Source organism: Salvelinus sp. IW2-2015, linkage group LG6.2 (assembly GCF_002910315.2).
Source record: "Salvelinus sp. IW2-2015 linkage group LG6.2, ASM291031v2, whole genome shotgun sequence".
NCBI classification, from domain to species: Eukaryota; Metazoa; Chordata; class Actinopteri; order Salmoniformes; family Salmonidae; genus Salvelinus; species Salvelinus sp. IW2-2015.
This window is the reverse complement of record NC_036846.1, coordinates 2,842,755-2,867,396: the sequence shown is the minus strand read 5'-3', so window position 1 is coordinate 2,867,396 and position 24,642 is coordinate 2,842,755. Positions and strand designations below refer to the sequence as shown.

Genomic DNA, 24,642 nt, shown 5'->3' with positions numbered 1-24,642 from the left:
CATGTAAGTTCTACTCGTTCTAACACAGGCAAAAGTGGAGGACGTGTGTCCATGTGAGATTCTGAGAAATCTGTTGATATTATCGGTCTGTGTGTTTGCGGCCTGTGGTGGTGCATACGTACAAGTTAGTCATTCAAAAATGAGCCAACACATCCCTCTGTGTCCCCTGACAGCAGGTATGTGTCAGTGACCCCCTGGCTGACCGTATAGGCAAATGTGTACTGGTCTCCCCTCCTGGACTCAGACACTGCGGTGGGGTGATGGCCACGGTGATAAGACCCCCGGCCAGACTGGCTCCGGTGGAACTCTCATGATGTCATCACAGGACATCCTCAGGGGATTCTGGGACTTTTGGCAGAATGTCAACATAGTGATCCTGTCTGCTCCTCTATAAACCCAACAGCCTTTGTCCACTACAGTAGGTTAGTTTAAAGCCAGGAACAAGATGATAGTGTGGCTGTGATTCTTTTCAAATAATTCTAATCCAACTGCTACAACTAATAATAATAAGGCTGTGGCTGCGGAGCTGACTTTTCCGGGACTCTGACTTTTTCCCGAGCGCATGTGTTTCTTTACCTCTACGTTAGGCACATATTTTTCTGGTCTCCTTCCCTTCACATTTCTTGCTGCCAGTTGTGAATGATAAATCACGACTGGCAGCGTTTTACTGGTGAAACGTCCATGCAGCGTCTGCATACCAACCATTTGATCTCAGATCAGTTTCATTGGGATATGCGCTTAGATCTTGAGTTATACTATACAGTGTTGTTTCCAAGTAGTCTGCAGAGCCTACTTTTGTGTTTTGCCTAGCGGAATGCGCTGTTGAGTTTTAGCCACATGAGAGGAAAATGTGGTGGTGTTTTTTGTCTTACAGTAATGCAATGCTATTATTTTATTTTATTTTATGTAGAGTACTATCCTCATGTGATCTTGCAGACATTGATTCAGCTTTCATCTATCTTTATTAAACAAGCACCATTCGCAAGAGTTCTCTAAAAGTAGAGCACAGAGAGCACATAAGGAGAGAATTAACACATGCGCAGGAGCTTGGGGACCTTTAACGTTAGAAAAAAAAGGTCTGGGAAAAGTTGGATCCTCAGCCACTCCATAATAATAATACACTGAATCTATAATGTGCAGTGAGTGCGTTAAAATAAATAAAATTAAAAAACACTAAATAAGGACACAAGTAGACAGGGTACCTGAAACAAAGAACAAAGGGACAAACAGCAAAAAGAGCTGACGCTACAAACACAACAAGGAACACGTCTACAGTGAGCTCCAAAATTATTGGGAAGGTGACACATATTTTGTTGTTTTGGCTCTGTACTCCAGCACTTTGGATTTGAAATGATACAATGGACCTGGACCCGGTGAGGGGTAGAGCCTCGGTTTTGCGGCTGTTAAGTTGAAGGGAGTTTTGCTTCATCCAAGCTCTTATCTCCTTAAGGCAGGTGTTTAGACGAGCACAGGCAGCAGAGAGACTTGGGGCAGTTTTCACCAGTGTTGTTCACCAGTGTTGTTCACCAGTGTTGTTCACCAGTGTTGTTCACCAGTGTTGTTCACCAGTGTTGTTCACCAGTGTTGTTCATCAGGGTTGTTTAAGTTGAGGGAGGACGATACACATTTTTTATTATTTTTTTTATTATGGGCATGGCCTTATTTCTATTAAAGCATATTGGATGACTGTCATTTATATTACATTCACCCAGCTCAATGTAACATCAATAGGTTTAGGCTACTACATGATACTCTAGTTTTCCCTATACTCTTCGCGAGGTTGCTACAACCTAGCCTATGAATGAAAGTTTACAACGTAGGTGCGCAGGTCGAGATACATTTTGTAATCAAGGTGACAGACATTGGCACATTCAATATCGCCTTGCACACTTTTGCCTGCATCTAGCTGATCTAGGGTGTAATCATTCYTCCAACAGTTGCAAATGAGTTTCTATTGGACAAATTCAGGTTATGTTTATCCCCGTTTTGTTCTGTTTGCTTCTGTTTAAGAAACGTTTTTCAACAGAATCGGCGGAATGAATACACCCCTGATCACATGCAAACACAGTTCACTTTCATAGCAGCCACATAGAAACAGCCAGATAGAAACAGCATGATCCCTTGATCGTTGTATAATTCCTTCTCGCATATGCTCTCCTCCTCTCACCTTTTCTCTTCGCTTGTGGACTTCAGTGTTCAAAACGTCAGCAGGCTGTCATGTGCCTTTTACTGAGGAGTGGCTTCCATCTGGCCAATCTACCATAAAGGCCTGATTGGTGGAGTGCTATGGCCCTGACCTCCCCCGATTGCTCAGTTTGGCCGGGCGTCCAGCTCTAGGAAGAGACTTGGTGGTTCCAAACTTCTCCCATTTAAGAATGATGGAGGCCACCGTGTTCTTGGGGACCTTCAATGCTGCAGAAATGTTTTGGTTCCCTTCCCCAGATCTGTGCCTCGACACAATCCTGTCTCGGTGCTCTACGGACAATTTATTTGACCCCATGGCTTTGCTTTTGCTCTGACATGCACTGTCAACTGTGGGATCTTATATAGACAGGTGTGTGCCTTTCCAAATCATGCCCAATAAATTGAATTTAACACAGATGGACTCCAATCCAGTTGTAGAAACATCTCAAGGATGATCAATGGAAACAGGATGCACCTGAGCTCAATTTCAAGTCTCATAGAAAAGGGTTTAAATACACATTGTAAATAAATTATTTCTGTTTTTTATTGTTAATACATTTTCAAACATTTATAAAAACCTGTTTTCGCTTTGTTCTTATGGCGTATTTTGTGTAGTGTAGATTTTATAATAAGGCTGTAACATAACAGAATGTTGAAAAAGGGAACGGGTCTGAATACTTTCCGAATGCACTGTATTTGGTGACGTGAATACGTATATTTAGTATAGATTTATCTAAAAAGGACAACTTTTAAAAATATTTCCCTATTTAATTATTTTAAATTAAATTCACTGAGGGGATGGTCCTCCCCTTCCTTCTCTGAGGAGCCTCCACTGGTTTTCACATATAGCTGGGTGTCATCAGCAGGGGAATATCATTGATATTATCTGTATGATTGCTCACCTGATGCTAACTCATTACCCTGGTAGTTTACTACAGATGGTATTGGATTAGATTTTTTTTTTTTTATACAATACACTGACTTTCTGTCTGTGAAAGTTATATAAAGCAAGTCAGCCTGTCCTATGATTGGTACTGAGTGGGTTTCTGACTTCTCCATGGGTCAGGGGTCAGGGTTTAAAGGAGAAGGGAGAAGAGGGGCTGCACTGACCCCAGGATATGAGCAGTAGAACTGCCAGCCGAACAGAAGAAATGCATAGTAAATTAGCACCATAACACCATGACACTGCAATGAGCCTAATTTGTTTGAAGAACCAAAGAAGCARAATTACCCTAAATAGTCACTTACAGTATAAATCCTCAATAGCAATCGTTCACACGTGAAAGTTATGTTGTTTTAACAAGGGCATCTGCAAGGGTAAAGGAAAATTCCATTCAAAAGCTTTTGGTATTTGTTTAATTAGTCCACTTTTGATACAGTCCCAAAATGTTTTGTCAGCGATCAAGTTTTCAAGATGTAGAACAGTCAAAATACAGAAAGTGTAACAGTATGCTACGTTTGAAAACTTGAGCTATAGATATTCAAATCTACAATCCCAACAGGGCCACACCCATGGGCTCATACACACACAGTCTACATACCACAAGCTACAGTACAGGGATCAGGTCCCGTCTCAGAGTAGGAGCGCTGGTTTAAGATTAGGTCCCCCCTGTCCATGTAATCTTATTCATTGTGATCTAAAAGGCAAAGCTGTTCCTAGATCAGCACTCCTACTCTGAGATGCTTTGTGAATACGGGCCCAGTTCTGATGCATGCTATATGGAACTAAAAGCATAAATATTGTCGTTTCTGACCGTCCTGTTTGGAGTCACGTGAAAACTGTTACGGCTCTCGTCAAAAGGAGTGGACCAAAGCGCAGCATGGAAAGTGTTCATGATTTTTATTGTCAAAAAACACTCAAACATAATAACCAAAGTGAAAACGAAAGCGCACAGTATTGTCAGGGACAGACACGAAACAGAAAACAAGATCCCACAACTGAATGTGGGAAAAAGGGCTGCCTAAGTATGATCCCCAATCAGAGACAACGATAGACAGCTGCCTCTGATTGGGAACCATACCCGGCCAACAAAGAAATATACAAACTAGAATGCCCACCCCAAATCACACCCTGACCTAACCAAATAGAGAAATAAACAGGCTCTCTAAGGTCAGGGCGTGACACCCAGATAGATAACACCTGGACTATGCATCTCTGCCAACATTAGCTTACTGCTCATCCTGCCCACATTTATTTCTTTATGATCATGTTTTATCATTTTATCATTCACATTTCCGGAAAATTATGACGATGACGTGGAAAGATGGCCAGAGTCAATAGTACATTTCTCCTGTCATGCCAGGATCAACCGCTGTGTAAATGTGCTACTTTGCGACAACCATTTACAGAACTGTCTAAATATTAACCTTAAAGCTGTAGCAACGACCCACCAATATCAGGCTTGGCCGACAGTAGAGTAACATGAGAATGATGACAAGCAGGACAGAGTTGAAGAGAAACAGTAGCATACTTTTTGATAGAATACAGTCTGATTAATCACTTTCATGGTATATTAACCTTAATACTCATTTGGAAAATCAAATACATAAACAAAGGCTATTTAAACTTCTGCCATTTAGCAAATGCTCTTATCCAGAGCAACTTACAGTAGTGAGTGCATATATTTTCTTGGTGCCCTGTGGGAATAGAACCCAGAACACTAGTGTTGCAAGGGCCATGCGCTATCAACTGAGCTACACAGGAATGGTAAAAAAGTCATGCATTACTCTCCATATTGATACAGCTGCCCTGGTCAATTAGTAGGCTAGTGCAGTAGGCCCTACAGTAGTCATTACTGCTAATCGCAGTTCATGTTATTTCCACTTTGATTTATTACGGTTTGTTTCCAATTAAATACACAGTGGGTCGCCAACGGTGTTGAGTCATAAGATTTCGGCGCTTTTGGTTATGTGCCAGTTCTCATGAAATTGTTAGGGTTGATTCCTCTTCTATTGAAAGGAAGTTGCAGACTTAGGAGGTCAGACATGCACGCAGTGTCAACACATCTCATCAATTMTACTTCCCAATTTGGTCCCCGACACAGCTCATAAGCCGTGTGTTTGTGTTTTTCTGCTTGATATGATATTTGTGGTTGCGGTTATATGTGAATCATTTATTTTTGAGAAATCACTAATTCCTGCAAATACACTGAGTGTACAAAACATTAAGTACACCTTCCTAATATTGAGTTGCACCCCCCTTTTGCCATCAGAACAGCCTCAATTTGTTGGGGCATGCTCTCTACAAGGTATCGAAAGAGTTCTACAGGAATGTTGACCCATGTTGACTCCCACAGTTGTCTCAAGTTGGCTGGATGTCCTTTGGGTGGTGGATCATTCTTGATACACACGAGAAACTGTTTAAGCGTGAAAAACCCAGCAGTGTTGCAGTTCTTGACACACACCGGTGTGCCTGGCACCTACTTCCATACCCCGTTCAAGGCACTTAAATATTTTGTCTTTCCCATTCACCCTCCGAATGGCACACAAAAACAATCCATGTCTCAATTGTCATAAGGGTTATAACTCTTTTTTTTAATCTGTCTTCTCCCCATCTATACTGATTGAAGTGGATTTAACAAGTGACATCAATAAGGGATCATAGATTTCACCTGGATTCACCTGGTCAGTCTATTTAATGGAAAGAGTAGGTGTTCTTAATGTTTTGTACACTCAGTGTACATGAAGCAATATTGTGAGAATTATGCTACATCACTTCAAAAGGCACATTTACAAAAAGATATAAGTAATCAAAAAGTTAATATTGAGCACTATTTGAAATCAGTGTTATTATCATGCTAAAACATTGATTGAATATCGGGTTTAAAACGAATAACTTGCCTCAGTAATATCTGAGTTGTATTTCAGGGGGAAGGATGAGAAGAACGGGGCATATTTCCTTTAGACCGGACAGTCAGTCAGACGCATATCCCGTTTCCCATGTCTATCCAAGCCGTTTGCAGAGATAGTGCACTCACTGCACTAAGAGCAACGGTCACAAGTCAAGTCCGTCTCGGCAAGTCAAGTTTGTATCTACGGTGGGTAAGTTGTACATCTCAGTTCAACTTTGAAGTTATATATCCCTTATGTCAGGGTTAATAACTATAGTACAATTATTACGATGAGCCACATTGCGTTGCCAGGTTATCTAGAAGTGCGCATCCTCGTCAGTTTTTTAAAATTTATTTTTTAAACCATGCGCGCATTTCTCTGAAATCTTCCGCGGAACTATTTGGATTACAGATTTAGATACAACACCAATGTTCTCAGTTTATGGTTATAGCTCGGTATTTGGGGTTTATTTCAGGATAGGCTTTGTAGCAAATTAAATATTTTTTTTAGGTTAGGCTATAAGCAGAGCAGGCTCAAGCCTTTTCGGTCGGGGGGGCCCACCAAACGGGCCTAATCTTTTAGTGGAACCCTTTTGACAGCTGAGAGAAAAATGTACAATTGAAAATGTATTTCATGCAGTTCTACGCATTTTGCCATGGGCAGAGATAAAATGTTGCCATGTTATTTTTTAATTCCTTCAATTCCACTCATTTTGCCATGGGGCAGAGATACATTTTTGCCATTTTAAAGCTAAATTCCTGCAATTCTACCCATTTTGCCATGGGGTGGAGTGAAGTGTTTTTGCCATTTTAAAACGAATTTCCTGCAATTCTAAACATTTGGCATGACTTATCCCATGTTAAAGATATCTGAGCGAGAGTGACTAACAAAATCAATGTGCCCTGCGTGCCCGGTCAGTATTCAGCCATGATTACAACACGTTTAGATAACTGGCAGACTAACATACTAACATACCAAATTCTTAGCTGACATGGCTAATTGAGTGACAGTCAGTGACTGACAAAACAAGAGAAAAACTGCTAATGCACAACCAAAATTCGAACTTGCACCTTGTCTATTCTATTATTCTAACTCTCAACAAGTTGCGACCCCGACTGAGTTCCTAAAAAAAGGCTACTGCTTATATTGCTTATGCCTGGATCCGGCCCTGGCTATATGCAGTGCAGTAAACTTTTATGAGCATGTTGAACTTCAATTCATTCTTCAAATATGTCAACAAGACATTTGTATTTCTAACACAACGTGCTGTTAATATTTTTCTTTCCGGAATTTTTTTTATCAGGGACTGCTTCAAAATTAGAATTCATACTAAATATATATATTTTTGGTGAAACTGTCATTTTCAGAGTGATGTAATGTGGATTCCAAATGTATTCAATGTCTCCACAGATATTACAATACAAGCCTTAGCTCTCTGCTGAAGAGACAGAAGATGGACTCAGCCATTAACAGCCACCTTGTGCAGAACCAGTCCATTCTTCTGAGTGCTGGTCATTCCAACGAGACCTGTCGCTTCGATGAGGAGTTTAAGTACATCCTACTGCCTGTTTCCTACAGCCTGGTGTGCGTTCTGGGTCTGGTGCTGAACTCTGTGGCTCTGTGGATGTTCCTGACCAAGATGCGACCGTGGAACACCAGCACCGTCTACATGTTCCACCTGGCCCTCTCGGACTTCCTGTACGTTCTCTCTCTGCCCACCCTCATCTACTACTACGCTAACCGCAGCCACTGGCCCTTCGGCGTGGCCGCCTGCAAGATCGTCCGCTTCTTGTTCTACGCCAACCTCTACTGCAGCATCCTCTTCCTCACCTGCATCAGCGTCCACCGCTACCTGGGCATCTGCCACCCCATCAAGGCCCTGACCATGGTGAAGCCACGCCATGCCCACGCCGTGTGTGGAATGGTGTGGGCTGCTGTCACGGCGTGTCTGGTGCCCAACCTCATCTTTGTCACCACCAGCCAGAGGGACAACGACACGATGTGTCACGATACGACCAATCCCGAGCAGTTTGAGGAGTATGTGGACTACAGCTCCGCGGTCATGGTCCTGCTGTTCGGCGTCCCCTTCATAATCATCATGGTCTGTTACTGTCTGATGGCACTGGCTCTGTGTCGGCCCAGACGGGGGCTCTTGTCCAGCCAGCAGAACTCACCCTCACGCACCAAGTCCATCAAGCTAATTGTGGTGGTGCTGGTGGTGTTCGCCGTGTGTTTTGTACCCTTCCATATCACACGCACCCTCTACTATACCTACCGTGTACTGAATGCCAAATGTGAATTCCTGAACGTCGTCAACTTTGCCTATAAGATCACCAGGCCTCTGGCCAGTGTGAACAGCTGTATTGATCCCCTCCTGTATTTCCTGGCTGGGGATCACTACCGCTCTAAGCTGGTCAAAGCTCTCACTGGAAATAGACCGACAACCACCAGCCTCTCTGCTGCCTGCCTGAAAAAGCGCCCCAAAAAGAACCATGAGATCGCGCTGGTCTATAAGAACCCAGAGCCTAAAGCCAGCGCTGAACCTATGAGATAGTGGGTTATACATATGGACAACTATGGGTCATCATATAGATATGCCTAAACTCCATGATATAAACAGGGAGGAAACAGTTAACAGTCCTAGGCTGGCCACTACACAGCTGCACTTTCTTTGGATGCTGTTCTGTCATTTCAGACACAGGATGACTACTGTCCAGGGTGAACGAAGGGGCCTCTTGACAGAGCTCAGACCTGAATGAGAAATGCAGTTCCTATAAGGCTGTTGGGTCAACGCAGCTAATGTCATATTAAAGAGAATGAAGAAGTGGGAGTACGGTTGAGTTCAGAAAACAGTGGTGGAAAAAGTACCCAATTACCATACTTGAGTGAAGTAAAAATGAAAGTCACCCAGTAAAATACTACTTGAGTAAAAGTCTAAAAGCATTTGGTTTTAAATATACTTAAGTATCAAAAGTAAATGTAATTGCTAAAATATACTTAAGTATCAAAAGTAAAAGTTAAACTATACATTATTTCCAATTCCTCATATTAAGCAAACCAGACGACATCTTTTTCTTGCTTTTTTATTTATGTGTGTTTAGTGAGTCCGTCAGATCAGAGGCAGTAGGGATGACCAGGGATGTTCTCTTGATAAGTGCGTAAATTGGACCATTTCCCTGTCCTGCTAAGCATTCAAAATGTAATGAGTACTTTTGGGTGTCAGGGAAAATGTACAGAGTAAAAAGTACATTATTTTCTTTAGGAAGTAAAAGTTGTCAAAAATATATATAACTAGTAAAGTACAGATACCCCCAAAAAACGACTTAAGTAGTACTTTAAAGTTCTTTACACTGCTGGAAAACAGTCTCCTTATCTCCACTAACACTTTAAAACAGTGTTGTAAGTATGTAGTACCGTGAGACATCTACATTCCCCCTTGTTAGTAAGAAGCTACGGCAGGTAGCCTAGTGGATAAGAGTAACTGAAAGGTTGCTGGTTCAAATCCCCGAGCCGACTAGGTGAACAATCTGTTGAGCAAGGCACTTAACCCTAATTGCTCCTGTAAGTTGCTCTGGATAAGAGCTTCTGCAAAAATGTAAAAGCCAAGTCTGTTTAATACATGTACTCTACAGTCTCTTCCTACTCTGAATACTTATCTATTAATTTAATTCTGCCGGTTATAGTGCTTGTAAGACAAGAGTTCAAATCCTTTCAACCAGGGAAACAAAACAGTTTATGTGCCTCTGTCTGAGCCAAACTGTAGTCTCATAGAATTAATTCTTAACTGACTTGCCGAGTTAAATAAATAACATAAAATAAAAATATTACCACAGACTGTTATGCAAGGCCTGTTATGCACAGTAGTTACAGGACTCTGAAGAGCAGGAGGAAATGTATGTAATCTGTCATCTGTTTGTTCAGATTTGTGTTATTATGGTAGCACGTACTCAGAGAGAGGCTCTGTGGATGGGTATGACAGAATGGATTATTATGGATTATCAGTGAGTTACTGTGATCATCAAAAGCATCTCTTCCTATAACATTTTAAAAATATGATCCAAGGAGTTTGGCTGGTAAAAATGTCTTCCAGTCAGAGTGGAGGTGACGTTACAATTATCAAAAAAACTCAGAGGTTGAGGCAAGCTGAAACAGTTCAACAGAAACAGTGTGTGTTATCTAAAAAATGTGTGGTAGCTAAAGCACTAGTCCTCTCCCAGCTGTATGTGTCCTTCAGCACAGTCTCCACAGCTGTCTGTCTGTCTCTGCTGTGAGGAAACCAGGGGAGAGGTGGTGTGAGGGAGTAGAGGGACTGAATGGGTGTGTGGGCTGGAGTATCAACTCCATCCAACAACCCACAGTTTGGATAAAGAGGAGATTTTCCTGCATTACCCCATTTGGATTCATTACTTGACCCAACATGGTCTTTTTCCGCATTAGTTTTGGTTGTTGTTGTTGTTGTTGCTGCTCTCAGAAAGACTGCCTTACTTTCCATGTGAAAGCAGATGTCTCTGTAAAGCAGATTGCAGGTCAGAGGTCCATTCCTAAGGGTATTTGAAGTACTATGTCGTGTTTACAAAAGGCATTATAACTCAGGTTCAAGATATGATAGGAAGGCACATGGTTCAATAGGTTTATAACAATATCATGCCATTAAATCTATTTTTATAAATCCACATTTGCTCACTGTCATTTGGTTATAATTTTATTTTGTTATGTGCTATGTGTTATGTCAATATTTGTCAATATTTATCCATGACATTGGTTGATTAACCAAAATCTAAGTTGTGTGCGTATATCGAATTGAACTCCTTCGTGCTGCAGTGTCTTGCAGACTTGAATGGGGTTATGATAGAGGGAGAGTGTGGGAAAGTAATTGTTGGTTGCGTGTCTCATCCAAACATGAGGCGTTATCGGATGTAGGTCCTCCATGAATCAGACATGGGTGAAGCGAGGAGACCTGAGGAAGTGGGAGGACGGGATGGATGAAGAAACAACAGCAGGAAGTGAGCTGGTCATGGTACTGGACTGTTTGGGTTTTTCCTTCCCTGGTCCGTGCCAAGAAAACCAAGCTGGCCCCACCAACACCCCATGGAAAAGATCTTGTGTTTCCACTTTCCAGCCAAGGCTCTGTATTGATTGTCCATCGTAATCATCCATAAACAAACTGATATTGAGATCTGAAATAGGGGAAGACCAACTCTCCATAAAGCAATAGATGGTGTTAAAATAGTCACAGTACACAACAGGTGTATTCTCCATATTTCTGTAGAGCATTGTTAGTTGTTGTCAATGACAACTTTTACTTCATTACATTCCTAAAGTAAATAATGTACTTTTTACTCCATACATTTTCCCTGACACCCAAAAGTACTTTTGAATGCTTAGCAGGACAGGAAAATTGTCAAATTCACACACTTATCAAGAGAACATTCCTGGTAATCCATATTGCGTCTGATCTGGCAGACTCACTAAACACGCACGCTTCGTTTGTAAATGATGTCTGACTGTTGGAGTGTGCCCCTGGCTATCCGTATAGAATGAAAAAAAGCAAGAAAAAGGTGCCGTCTGGCCAGCTTAATATAAGGAATTAGAAATCATTTACACTTTTACTTTTAGTTTTGATACTTATGTATATTTTAGCAATTACATTTACTTATGCATTGTTTGTTGTACGCCTTCAGTTATTGGTTGTCCATTGTCATAAACTAGTCAAACTAATGTTCAACTAATTGTCTGCAATTCAGTGTTTTGCAATGATTTAGTTGTCTTGTATTCCCCGCTACCTTCATACCTCTGCTCTCCTTTCAAACAAGGGTGCATTAAAGGGCATATTTAAATACAGATGTTATGCTCAAAGAGACGAGCTAGTTGCTAAAGCCGTCCACTGATGTAATAGCAAGCCCCAGGAAGAATATGATTTCCATGGATATTTATCTGAAGATTTGTAGTCTGGTCAGATTTGGAATCCCATGAGCACTAGCGCCACTCTGTGGGCTGACTGTGACAAAACCGATTAGTGGTGTGCATTGGTGCCTCTTACGTATCTAAAATTGAATATAAATGTAACAATGGAATACAAATTATATCTAGGTTTAAATGTAGATGTTTAGTACTGATGTACCTATCCATTAAAAAAAACTTTTAATTTGAATGACTTTTTATATACAAAATAATTTGTCACATAAGTCTTAGGCCCAACAAGAAAATGTACAGTCGTGGCCAAAAGTTTTGAGAATGACACAAATATAAATTTCCACAAAGTTTGCTGCCTCAGTTTGTATGATGGCAATTTGCATATTCTCCAGAATGTTATGAAGAGTGATCAGATGAATTGCAATTAATTGCAAAGTCCCTCTTTGCCATGCAAACGAACTGGATCACCAAAAAACATTTCCACTGCATTTCAGCCCTGCCACAAAAGGACCAGCTGACATCATGTCAGTGATTCTCTTGTTAACACAGATGTGAGTGTTGACGAGGACAAGGCTGCAGATCACTCTGTCATGCTGATTTAGTTCGAATAACAGACTGGAAGCTTCAAAAGGAGGGTGGTGCTTGGAATCATTGTTCTTCCTCTGTCAACCATGGTTACCTCAAATCAAAGTTTATTTGTCACGTGCGCCGAATACAGTGAAATGTTTACTTACAGGCTCTAACCAATGGTGCGAGAGAAAAAAAGGTATGTGTCTGTGTGTGTAGGTAAGTAAAGAAATAAAACAACAGTAAAAAGTAATTTGAAAAAAGAGTAGCAAGGCTATATACAGACACCTGTTAGTCAGGCTTATTGAGGTAGTATGTACATGTAGGTATCGTTAAAGTGACTATGCATATATGATGAACAGAGAGTAGCAGAAGCGTAAAAAGAAGGGTTGGCGGGTGGTGGGACACAATGCAGATAGCCCGGTTAGCCAATGTGCGGGAGCACTGGTTGGTCGGGCCATTTAGGTAGTATGTACATGAATGTATAGTTAAAGTGACTATGCATATAAGATAAACAGAGAGTAGCAGCAGCGTAAAAGAGGGGTTGGGGGGGGCACACAATGCAAAGGAAACACGTGCCGTCATCATGGCTTTGCACAAAAGGGCTTCACAGGCAAGGATATTGCTGCCAGGAAGATTGCACCAAAATCAACCATTTATCGGATCATCAAGAACTTCAAGGAGAGCGGTTCAATTGTTGTGAAGAAGGCTTCAGGGCGCCCAAGAAAGTCCAGCAAGCGCCAGTACCGTCTCCTAAAGTTGATTCAGCTGCGGGATCGGGGCACCACCAGTACAGAGCTTGCTCAGGAATGGCAGCAGGCAGGTGTGAGTGCATCTGCACGCACAGTGAGGCAAAGACTTTTGGAGGATGGCCTGYTGTCAAGAAGGGCAGCAAAGAAGCCACTTCTCTCCAGGAAAAACATCAGGGACAGACTGATATTCTGCAAAAGGTACAGGTATTGGACTGCTGAGGACTGYGGTGAAGTAATTTTCTCTGATGAATCCCCTTTCCGATTGTTTGGGGCATCCGGGAAAAAAGCTTGTCCGGACAAGACAAGGTGAGTGGTACCATCAGTCCTGTGTCATGCAAACAGATACCATCCTGAGACCATTCATGTGTGGGGTTGCTTCTCAGCCATGGGAGTGGGCTCACTCACAATTTTGCCTAAGAACACAGCCATGAATAAAGAATGGTACCAACACATCCTCCGAGAGCAGCTTCTCCCAACCATCCAGGAACAGTTTGGTGACAAACAATGCCTTTTCCAGCATGATGGAGCACCTTGCCATAAGGCAAAAGTGATAACTAAGTGGCTTGGGGAACAAAACATCAATATTTTTGGTCCATGGCCAGGAAACTCCCCATACCTTAATCCCATTGAGAACTTGTGGTCAATCCTCAAGAGGCAGGTGGACAAACAAAAACCTGCATATTCTGACAAACTCCAAGCATTGATTATGCAAGAATGGGCTGCCATCAGTCAGGATGTGGCCCAGAAGTTAATTGACAGCATGCCAGGGTGGATTGCAGAGGTCTTGAAAAAGAAAGAAGTGTCAACACTGCAAATATTGACTCTTTGCATCAACTTCATGTAATTGTCAATAAAAGCCTTTGGCACTTATGAAATGCTTGTAATTATACTTCAGTATTCCATAGTAACATCTGACAAAAATATCTAAAGACACTGAAGCAGCAAACTTGATGGAAATTTATATTTGTGTCATTCTCAAAACTTTTGTCCACGACTGTACTCTGTTGTTAGGATATATAACGTTGTAGAACCCAACCACATACAATATAATTACCAATAGTATATACCACTGCACATCTTTACAGAAGATTCAGTCATCTCATGTAGGATGTTCTCAGCTTGGTCAGTAGGTGGCCCCATCGGTTTCTTTACTAAAGCATGGGCATCATGTGAAACTATATCAGTTAGTTACCTATGGGCTTATCGCGTTTATTGAGATATAGGTTGAGATTATTATGAGTGATGTTGAGTTGAAAGTAATCTTAACCCAAAATAAAAGAGGGAAAGTTTGGCAAGGAGTTTCTTCAACTATATTTTTTTCGGTGAAGTCAGTACCAAGTCAATTTAATTGTTATAGACATTTACTATACGAAGGGCCTCAATATTTGCTATAATAGCTAAACATTATGAATTTATACATTTTCATTGGTATAGTATAAACAGGCAAGTAAACAGGCATTGTATAGCTCACTGCAGAAGGTGTAATGAAAGCATAATGTTTATCATAAAGCAAGTTTAAGTAGCCTAGTCTCAGCAATTAATTTACAGCAGACGATATTTTAATGCTAGAACTTGGTATAAAATGAAGCTAAATACAAACATTATTTTTTGAAACCTCTATTCTGTAAATATATGGGAACATATTGTCTCTTGATATATGGTAACATTTGGGTAAAATATTGTTGTTCCTTTCAGACCTCAGTAATGAGAACATTTATTAATGCCATAAGTTCTCTGACATTTATGAATGCTGTTGGACTTATAAAATGCAATGGACTTATAAAATAACTTTTGTAATTTGCAAATTGCATCTTTTTATAGATGTAAATAAGTCTTTTGTAAATATTATATTGAGCATACCACATGCATATGGAAACTATGCATTGAAAGCCTACAACTTTCAGAGTATTAAAGTATTAAGGTAAACATATTTTAATAGAGTAATAAACAAATCTATTAAGTTATTGAATGTTTCTAATCCCTAAACATCTCGGGTATTTTTCAGGATATGGGGTTATACATTTTAAAAGCTTGATGAGTTTCATAAATACTAACTTATCAGCAGCCTATTTCATATATTTTCCACAAAATACATAAATACGTTGAAATTGGACCGATTTAATTGAGAATGTATATTCCTTAAATAAACACAGGAAAGATTACAAATTGTCCGTTTTTTCCTGAATGTTTTCATTTTTTCCCCTCGTTTTTTGGGAGGTAATCAAAAGTTATTTTTGATAATGCATGCAGTGTTTCAAAGTAATGCATGATACATATCGCTGTATTTAACTCTATATTGTACTGTAATCTATGTATTATTCTTCATACACTTATTAATTACACCATTAGAAAAGAAGAGGGATCCGTACGCCCCCCTCCTCGCCTCATGAAAGGCGCCGCTGCTCCAAGGACATGGCTCTGCGCAGGTGAAGAACATCTGTGCTGAATACTCAGGGTCACAATATTGTAGACACCAGACTATGTAAAAAAAAAATACCCAACGGATAATATGTTTCTAATAATTTATTGAAGTTACTCTGAGGAATGTGTAGTGTATTATATCAAGTGTGAAAGGATAGAGACGTTCTGCGGGCGAAGCAAATTATATTCTCCATAAAAATGTTTTGCCGAGGAACAATGTAATATTGTTACCCAACGTTTGTGGAGTCTCTCCCACTCTCTTCGTGTGAGATTATAACCTCTCACGATCTACGTCAGGGGTGGGAAACTCCTGTCCTCGGGGGCCTGATTGGCGTCACACATTTGCCCCAGCGCCAGCTAACACACCTGACTCTAATCATGATCTTCAGTTTAGAACGCAATTAGTTTAATCAGCTGTGTCTGCTAGGGATGAGGAAAAAGTGTGACACCACTCCGGCCCCTAATGACTGGATCAATTGCCTGGAAGGAATTTGACATATGAGACCAACATTTGAGATGTCCACAGAAGAAGCGGGAACGTATATGACTATTTCAAAAGAAAGGTGCATATGTTTTATTTAAATAAGAATATATTACTAATATCAGGTTCACATTTTAGGCCTATGGAGGCTATAAAAAATGAAGTTGTGCCTCAAGGGAATCTACCATAGGCTATCCATCTCCACCCCCACCCTCAAGGACAATGGTAGCATCCAAATTAATTGATTTAGCCTTGGTTTCAAGCCTCCTTATTAGGAAATGCGACTGAGAACGAGATTTGGGTCTTGGAGGTGTGATTGGTGTCATTATGTGTGTGTTTACATGTGGGAAGTTTTAGTACATTCAGTCTGCCAAAACAGTACACAGTTAAATACATTTAAACAGTCTAACCAYGTCTTGGGTTTGGAAGTAGCCTAGGCTAGCTAGCAAACTAGCCAACTCCTTTGCCAATTTCCAAAATTGGTTTGACTTTGGATAGTGGGGCTAGTTAGGGACAGTCAATAAATTACATGATGTTAATAGGACAATATTTTCATATTGCACACCTTTTAGTTTTCTCATTAAATACTTTCAATATGTGTAGACCCATAAACATTTCTACAACTTATAGTTGGTTTGAGGCTTTTAAGTCATTGACATTTGGAGCCATTAAAATGTTTAAAAATATATTTAAAATCAAATCAAATTTTATTTGTCACGTGCCGAATAAAACAGGTGTAGACCTTACCGTGAAATGCTTACTTACAAGCCCCTTAACCAACAATGCAGTTCAAGAAATATAGTTAAGAAATATTTACAAAATAAACTAAAGTAAAACAATTAAATAACATTCAAAAGTAACAAGAAAATTACATAACAATAACGAGGCTGTATACAGGGGGTACCGGTACTGAGTCAATGTGCGGGGGAACAAGTTAATCAAGGTCATTTGTAAAGTGACTATGCATAGATATTAAACAGTGAGTAGCAGCAGTGTAAAAACAAAGGGGGGGAGGTCAATGGAAATAGTCCAGGTGACCATTTGATTAAATGTTCAGCAGTCTTATAGCTTGGAGGAGAAGCTGTTAAGGAGCCTTTTGGTCCTATAGACTTGGCTGTCCGGTACTGCTTGCCGTGCTGTATCAGAGAGAACAGTCTATGACTGGTGACTGGAGTCTTTGACCATTTTTTGGGCCTTCCTCTGACACCGCCTAGTATATAGGACCTGTATGTCAGGAGGCTTGGCCCCAGTGATGTACTGGGCCGTAAGCATTACCCTCTGTAGCACCTTATAGTCAGATGCCGAGCAGTTGCCCTACCAGGCGATGATGCAACTGGTCAGGATGCTCTCGATGGTGCAACTATAGAACCTTTTGAGGCTCTGGGGATGCATGCCAAATATTTTCAGTCTCCTGAGGGGGAAAAGGTGTTGTCGTGGCCTCTTCACAACTGTCTTGGTGTGTTTGGATCATGTTGAGATGTGTCTGCAACTCTGTGAGGCATTTATTTGGGCTGCCATTTCTGAGGCTGTTAAAGTCAATGAACTTAACCTCTGCAGCAGAGGTAACTCTGGGTCTTCCTTTCCTGTGGCGGTCCTCGTGAGAGCCAGTTTCATCATAGAGCTTGATGGTTTTTGTGACTGCACTTGAAGAAACTTTCAAAGTTCATGTCTTAAAGTAATGATGGACTGTCGTTTCTCTTTGCTTATTTGAGCTGTTTTTMACATAATATGGACTTGGTCTTTTACCAAATAGGGATATCTTCTGTATACCACCCCTACCTTGTCACAACACAACTGATTGGCTCAAACGCATTAAGCAAAGAAATTCCACAAATTAACTTTTAAAAAGGCACATCTGTTAATTGAAATGCATTCCAGGTGACTACCTTATGAAGCTGGTTGAGAGAATGCCAAGAGTGTGCAAAGCTGTCATCAAGGCAAAGGGTGGCTACTTTGAAAAATCTCAAATATAACATATGTTTTGGTTACCACATGATTCCATGTGTTATTTCATAGTTTTAATGTCACTATTATTCTACAATGTAGAAATGAGTAAAATAAAGAAAAACCCTCGTAGGTGTGTCAAACTTTTGACTGGTACTATATATATATATATATTATATATATATACAGTGGGGAAAACAAGTATTTGATACACTGCCGATTTTGCAGGTTTTCCTACTTACAAAGCATGTAGAGGTCTGTAATTTTTATCATATGTACACTTCAACTGTGAGAGACGGAATCTAAAACAAAAATCCAGAAAATCACATTGTATGATTTTTAAGTAATTAATTTGCATTTTATTGCATGACATAAGTATTTGATACATCAGAAAAGCAGAACTTATATTTTGTACAGAAACCTTTGTTTGCAATTACAGAGATCATACGTTTCCTGTAGTTCTTGACCAGGTTTGCCACACTGCAGCATTGATTTTGGCCCACTCCTCCATACAGACTTCTCCAGATCCTTCAGGTTTCGGGGCTGTCGCTGGGCAATAGGACTTTTAGCTCCCTCCAAAGATTTTCTATTGGGTTCAGGTCTGGAGACTGGCTAGGCCACTCCAGGACCTTGAGATGCTTCTTACGAAGCCAATCCTTAGTTGCTCTGGCTGTGTGTTTCAGTCGTTGACATGCTGGAAGACCCAGCCACGACCCATCTTCAATGCTCTTACTGAGGGAAAGAGGTTGTTGGCCAAATCTCGCGATACATGGCCCCATCCATCCCCCTCAATACGGTGCAGTAGTCCTGTCCCCGTTGCAGAAAAGCATCCCCAAAGAATGATGTTCCACCTCCATGCTTCACGGTTGGGATGGTGTTCTTGGGGTTGTACTCATCCTTCTTCTTCCTCCAAACACGGCGAGTGAGTTTAGACCAAAAAGCTCTATTTTTGTCTCATCGACCACATGACCTTCTTCCATTCCTCCTCTGGATCATCCAGATGGTCATTGACAAACTTCAGACGGGCCTGGACATGCGCTGGCTTGGCAGGGGGACCATGCGTGCTCTGCAGGATTTAATCATGACGGCGTAGTGTGTTACTAATGGTTTTCTTTGAGACTGTGGTCCCAGCTCTCTTCAGGTCATTGACCAGGTCCTGCCGTGTAGTTCTGGGCTGATCCCTCACCTTCCTCATGATCATTGATGCCCCACGAGGTGAGATCTTGCATGGAGCCCCAGACAAGGGTGATTGACCGTCATCTTGAACTTCTTCCATTTTCTATAATCTGCCGCAACAGTTGTTGCCTTCTCACCAAGCTGCTTGCCTATTGTCCTGTAGCCCATCCCAGCCTTGTGCAGGTCTACAATTTTATCCCTGATGTCCTTACACAGCTCTCTGGTCTTGGCCATTGTGGAGAGATTGGAGTCTGTTTGATTGATGTGTGGGACGTGTCTTTTATACAGGAACGAGTTCAAACAGGTGCAGTTAATACAGGTAATGAGTGGAGAACAGGAGGACTTCTTAAAGAAAAACTAACAGGTCTGTGAAGCTGGAATTCTTACTGGTTGGTAGGTGATCAATATCTATGTCATCAATAAAATGCAAATTAATTACTTAAAAATCATACACTGTGATTTTCTGGATTTTTGTTTTGGATTCCGTCTCTCACAGTTGAAGTGTACCTATGATAAAAATTACAGACCTGTACATGCTTTGTAAGTAGGAAACCTGCAAAATCGGCAGTGTATCAAATACTTGTTCTCCCACTGTATATATATATTACATTGCTCAAAAATAAAGGAACACTAAACAACACAATGTAATCCAAGTCAATCACACTTCTGTGAAATCAAACTGTCCACTTAGAGAGCAACACTGATTGACAATAAATTTCCATGCTGTTGTGCAAATGGAATAGACAAAAGGTGGAAATATAGGCAATTACGAAGACACCCCAAAAAGGAGTGATTCTGCAGGTGGTGACCACAGACCACTTCTCAGTTCCTATGCTTCCTGGCTGATGTTTTGGTCACTTTTGAATGCTGGCGGTGCTCTCACTCTAGTGGTAGCATGAGACGGAGTCTACAACCCACCACAGTGCTCAGGTAGTGCAGTTCATCCAGGATGGCACATCAATGCGAGCTGTGGCAAAAAGGTTTGCTGTGTCTGTCAGCGTAGTGTCCAGAGCATGGAGGCGCTACCAGGAGACAGGCCAGTACATCAGGAGACGTGAGGAGGCGTAGGAGGGCAACAACCCAGCAGCAGGACCGCTACCTCCGCCTTTGTGCAAGGAGGTGCACTGCCAGAGCCCTGCAAAATGACCTCAGCAGGCCACAAATGTGTATGTGTCAGCATATGGCTCACAAGGGGTCTGAGGATCTCATCTCGGTACCTAATGGCAGTCAGGCTACTCTGGCGAGCACATGGAGGGCTGTGCGGCCCCAAAGAAATGCCGCCCCACACCATGACTGACCATCGCCAAACCGGTCATGCTGGAGTGTTGCAGGCAGCAGAACGTTCTCACGGCGTCTCCAGACTCTGTCACGTCTGTCACAAGTGCTCATGTGCTCAGTGTGAACCTGCTTTCATCTGTGAAGAGCACAGGCGCCAGTGGCGAATTTGCCAATCTTGGTGTTCTCTGGCAAATGCAAACGTCCTGCACGGGTGTGGCTGTAAGCACAACCCCACCTTGGACGTCGGCCCTCATACCACCCTCATGGAGTCTGTTTCTGACCGTTGAGCAGACACATGCACATTTTGGGCCTGCTGGAGGTCATTTTGCAGGGCGTGGCAGTGCACCTCCTTGCACAAAGGCGAGAGGACGGTACTGTGCTGGGTTGTTGCCCTCCTACGGCCTCTCCACGTCTCCTGATGTACTGGCCTGTCTCCTGGTAGCGCCTCCATGCTCTGGACACTACGCTGACAGACACAGCAAACCTTTTTGCCACAGCTCGCATTGATGTGCCATCCTGGATGAACTGCACTACCTGAGCCACTTGTGTGGGTTGTAGACTCCGTCTCATGCTACCACTAGAGTGAGAGCACCGCCAGCATTCAAAAGTGACCAAAACATCAGCCAGGAAGCATAGGAACTGAGAAGTGGTCTGTGGTACCACCTGCAGAATCACTCCTTTTTTGGGGGTGTCTTGCTAATTGCCTATAATTTCCACCTTTTGTCTATTCCATTTGCACAACAGCATGTGAAATTTATTGTCAATCAGTGTTGCTTCCTAAGTGGACAGTTTGATTTCACAGAAGTGTGATTGACTTGGAGTTACATTGTGTTGTTTAAGTGTTCCCTTTATTTTTTTGAGCAGTGTATATATATATATTCTTTCTTTTGTGGAAATAAAATTCACAAAAGAAGTACACTGGGCCTTTACCAGTCCTGTGTTAGCGGTTCGATATAGCTGTCAAAAATAAACATCCACGACAAATTCTCATCCCCCCCAATCCCGATTAAAATGCAATGGCTGTTTACCATAAGGGATGGCTTTAGGACCATGCGGAGAAGTGCTCGTAGAGCAGTTTCCAGCCTGTGCACCTTTTCTGTCACTTTTAAAAAGAGTGCCATTTGCTTTGTCGGTCAGCTGTTTAGGCAGTGCACCAATTGCTTTGAATTTGATGTCGGCATTTGATCTTGGCCTTATAAATCTTATTGTAATCTGAGAGCCAGGGGTTCATTTAATATGGAATTGGAAGGTGGGGAGCCCTCCTTGTTGCTATTTTCTTGAAATTAAAATATAGATTGTGAAAGCTGTAAGCCTAATTGCTATTTTCATTTATTTTCCCAGTAGGCTAGTGCAATTTTGGTTTCGTGTCGGCCTATTGGTATGAAAAAACAACATCTGAACAACTTGCTCTTTCCCCAAAATACATGTCTTGTTTTTGCCTTCAAAGACAATAACAATTGTAGACTATATCAAATGTACATTGTCATGCAGTGACATAACGATAATTGAGATAATGCAAATAGTTAATCATTACCTAGTTGGGCTAACTATTTTAACTTCTTGCTGTAGGTCTACATCATCATCATCCTCTGCCTTCATCTCTACCTGTAGCTTACCTGCCTCTGGTATAATGCATTTCCACCTCTCACTCTATCAGTCTTGCTTGTCCATCTTCTCGAATTAAAATGATATATTGTAACAGGCCAATCTGGTTGGCAAAACGTCATTAAATATTGCTAAGTTATTTAACTATAGTGTGGACGTAGGGCTGTTTTGTTGTATATAATGAGCACCCAGATGCAGCGTAGGCAACACAATGACATCAGACAGAGCCATGCTGGCCAGGGGAAAAACGTTTGTGGGCCGCCTCGGTATGTTGCAATATTAATATTCTCCAAGCAGTCTAGTTGATTCAAAACATTTCAATATTATCTGAGCCGCCTCGTTCGTTGGCTATGTGGGCAGCATTGAAATAAACCTGACTCAATGAAAACTGTTACTAACCCTATATTCTCGCAAATTGATACTGACTTTGTGACCAACATGATCATATTTACACTTTGTAGTTCATTTTGACACTAGAATAAATGTTTCTGACTCATATCGATACCACATAGACCGTTTTCGACTAGAGAAGTTGTTTGTTTTTGGTTCAGGTGCCGTTTAAATATGTTTCGAATGGTCAGAAAAAACGTTGTCTTACAGACAGGGTATCAAGAAAGAATCAGCAGGAGGCCTAAGAAATATTTAATTTGGCAAGTGGCGAATATCATGTCTGTGCTCTAGAAATTAGAATGTACAGTTAGGCCCATCTTAATTAATCTCCTATGAGACGGGCAAATCAGGAGACCGCCTGAAAAAAATGCGCCAAAACAGCAGAATTGAAATCCACTCACCCAAATCGTTGACATCATTTGTTGAATAATTTCACCATTGACTTTTGTTTTGTTTAATACTTTTGGAATAATACATGTTTAATGTTTATCAATTACAACCAATGTTCTTATAATTCGGTGCAGGGCGAGTTTGGCAGAGAAATTATACAAGCCATGAGTGTTGGAGAAGATAAGAAAACCAATGCATTGCTGAACAGAGGTCAGTCTTGGAGGTCGGTGTTTTGCCTAATATGGTTATTTGTTAGCCTACTAGAAAGCATAAAATGAACACTGGAGGCTATCTACCCCTTTTAGTTTTATTTAATGTATTTTCTAACCAAAAATAGTTTTTGAGTATTAGTATTAAGTAAATTAACTTGAGTTTATGTTTAGATTTCTGGGATTATTATCAATATCCCATATAATAGGCCTATGGTATCTGTGGAGCTTCAAATCTCTCTCTCTCTCTCTCTCTCTGTCTGTGTCTGTGTTCTTGTTTGGAAGAACTATTTGAAAGAAATTCAAGATTTCAAGGACGCACGGATTTGAATTTAACTGGAGAGGCTGAGAGCTAAGGGGAAGAGTGACATAAAGAGGAGAGAAGTTCATTATCCAGCTGAAAAGGAAACCAATGGCTTTCACAGTCTCCATGGGAACCGGCCTTTCTTTTGCTGTCAAACCTATGATAAGGTACTTCACAGCATTAAGCACAAATGTTGCAAGGTAAAAAGAGGAAATATTGCTTTCAAATGCTAATAGATGTTAGATATTGATTGGCATGGTGATTCATGTAGAGCTGTGCCCTAAATGATCACCTGCTCTCCAGCCTTTTGGCAAATGGTGAGTTTTGGCATGAGTGGCTCGGAGGTTATCCACGATGGCTCTGTGAGGCACTGAGGGCCTAGACTGCCCCAGATAACTCTCTCTCACTGATCATAACATTTGGTAGGGAAAAACACAGGCTAGCCACACTAAATTCACTGGAAAAGGCAAGCGATTCGTGCATTCGTGTGGAAACTGAATTTGAGCTGAAATTTATAAGCCAAGGGTGATATCTGTTTACTTATTTTCTTTACTTGGTGCGGTTAGGTACTTCCACTCTTTCATCACTAACATTATGTAGACACAAATCTTAATTGGACAAGTACAGAGGCAGATAGTCAGCAACAACCAGACCCCACCCCACCCCTCCATCTTCTCTCCTGTTTTAAAATGTAAAATCCCATAAATACCAAACACGGGCTGCTTCGTGTCATCAGCATGTCATCATGCCTCTCAGAGTGGCCTTCAATGAGCTCCACAACACAATGGTGTTCATAGCCCCGGGAGCAGCAAGGTCAGGCCCAAGCACAAGGGCAGGCTGTGGAGGGTGGTGGAGGCCTAGTTAGTGGGGACCAGGGATTAGCATAGCAAGAGGGAGGCAGACAGGCAGGGGAGCCGACGGGTGGGCTTGCTTGCTGAGTGGGCGGGTGGGCAAGAGGGGGCTGTGGCACTCCTGGCAAATAGTTTTAACCCCTATTATAGCAACGGTATGGCGCCTCATCTTATCTGGGCCACTGCAGCCACCCATTAATATTCCGGACATATGGCAGCGCTATCTGTGTCATTGTCTATTAATGGGAGGGATAATCACTCATTCAATTATCAGCCAAAGAGCAATCCCGCCTGCCTACCCTTGGTTCTCACCAGCGCTGGAGCCAAAACAGAGATGCACCAGTGA

The 24,642-nt window shown here is 41.5% G+C and overlaps 1 protein-coding gene across 2 annotated transcripts; it reads left to right on the top strand.

Moving 5' to 3' along the window:
* Positions 1 to 6,071: 6,071 nt before the first annotated feature.
* LOC111965671 (P2Y purinoceptor 4) lies at positions 6,072 to 8,920 on the top strand. Of its 2 annotated transcripts, none has more exons than XM_023989867.3 (2): positions 6,072 to 6,221; positions 7,426 to 8,920. In XM_023989867.3, exons 1-2 carry the CDS (start codon positions 6,124 to 6,126, stop codon positions 8,567 to 8,569), a joined length of 1,242 nt encoding a protein of 413 aa, XP_023845635.1. In that variant the 5' UTR covers positions 6,072 to 6,123; the 3' UTR covers positions 8,570 to 8,920. The 2 variants fall into 2 exon arrangements, with proteins under 2 accessions (XP_023845635.1, XP_023845636.1); XM_023989868.3 differs by having other exon boundaries at positions 6,077 to 6,225.
* The last annotated feature ends 15,722 nt before the right edge of the window (positions 8,921 to 24,642 follow it).

Excerpts from the sequence above, each read along its gene's own strand:
- LOC111965671 (XM_023989867.3), top strand. The coding sequence starts at position 6,124 with ATGTCTATCCAAGCCGTTTGCAGAGATAGTGCACTCACTGCACTAAGA. Across the intron at positions 6,222-7,425 it reads AAGTCAAGTTTGTATCTACG|ATATTACAATACAAGCCTTA; the intron begins GTGGGTAAGTTG and ends ATGTCTCCACAG.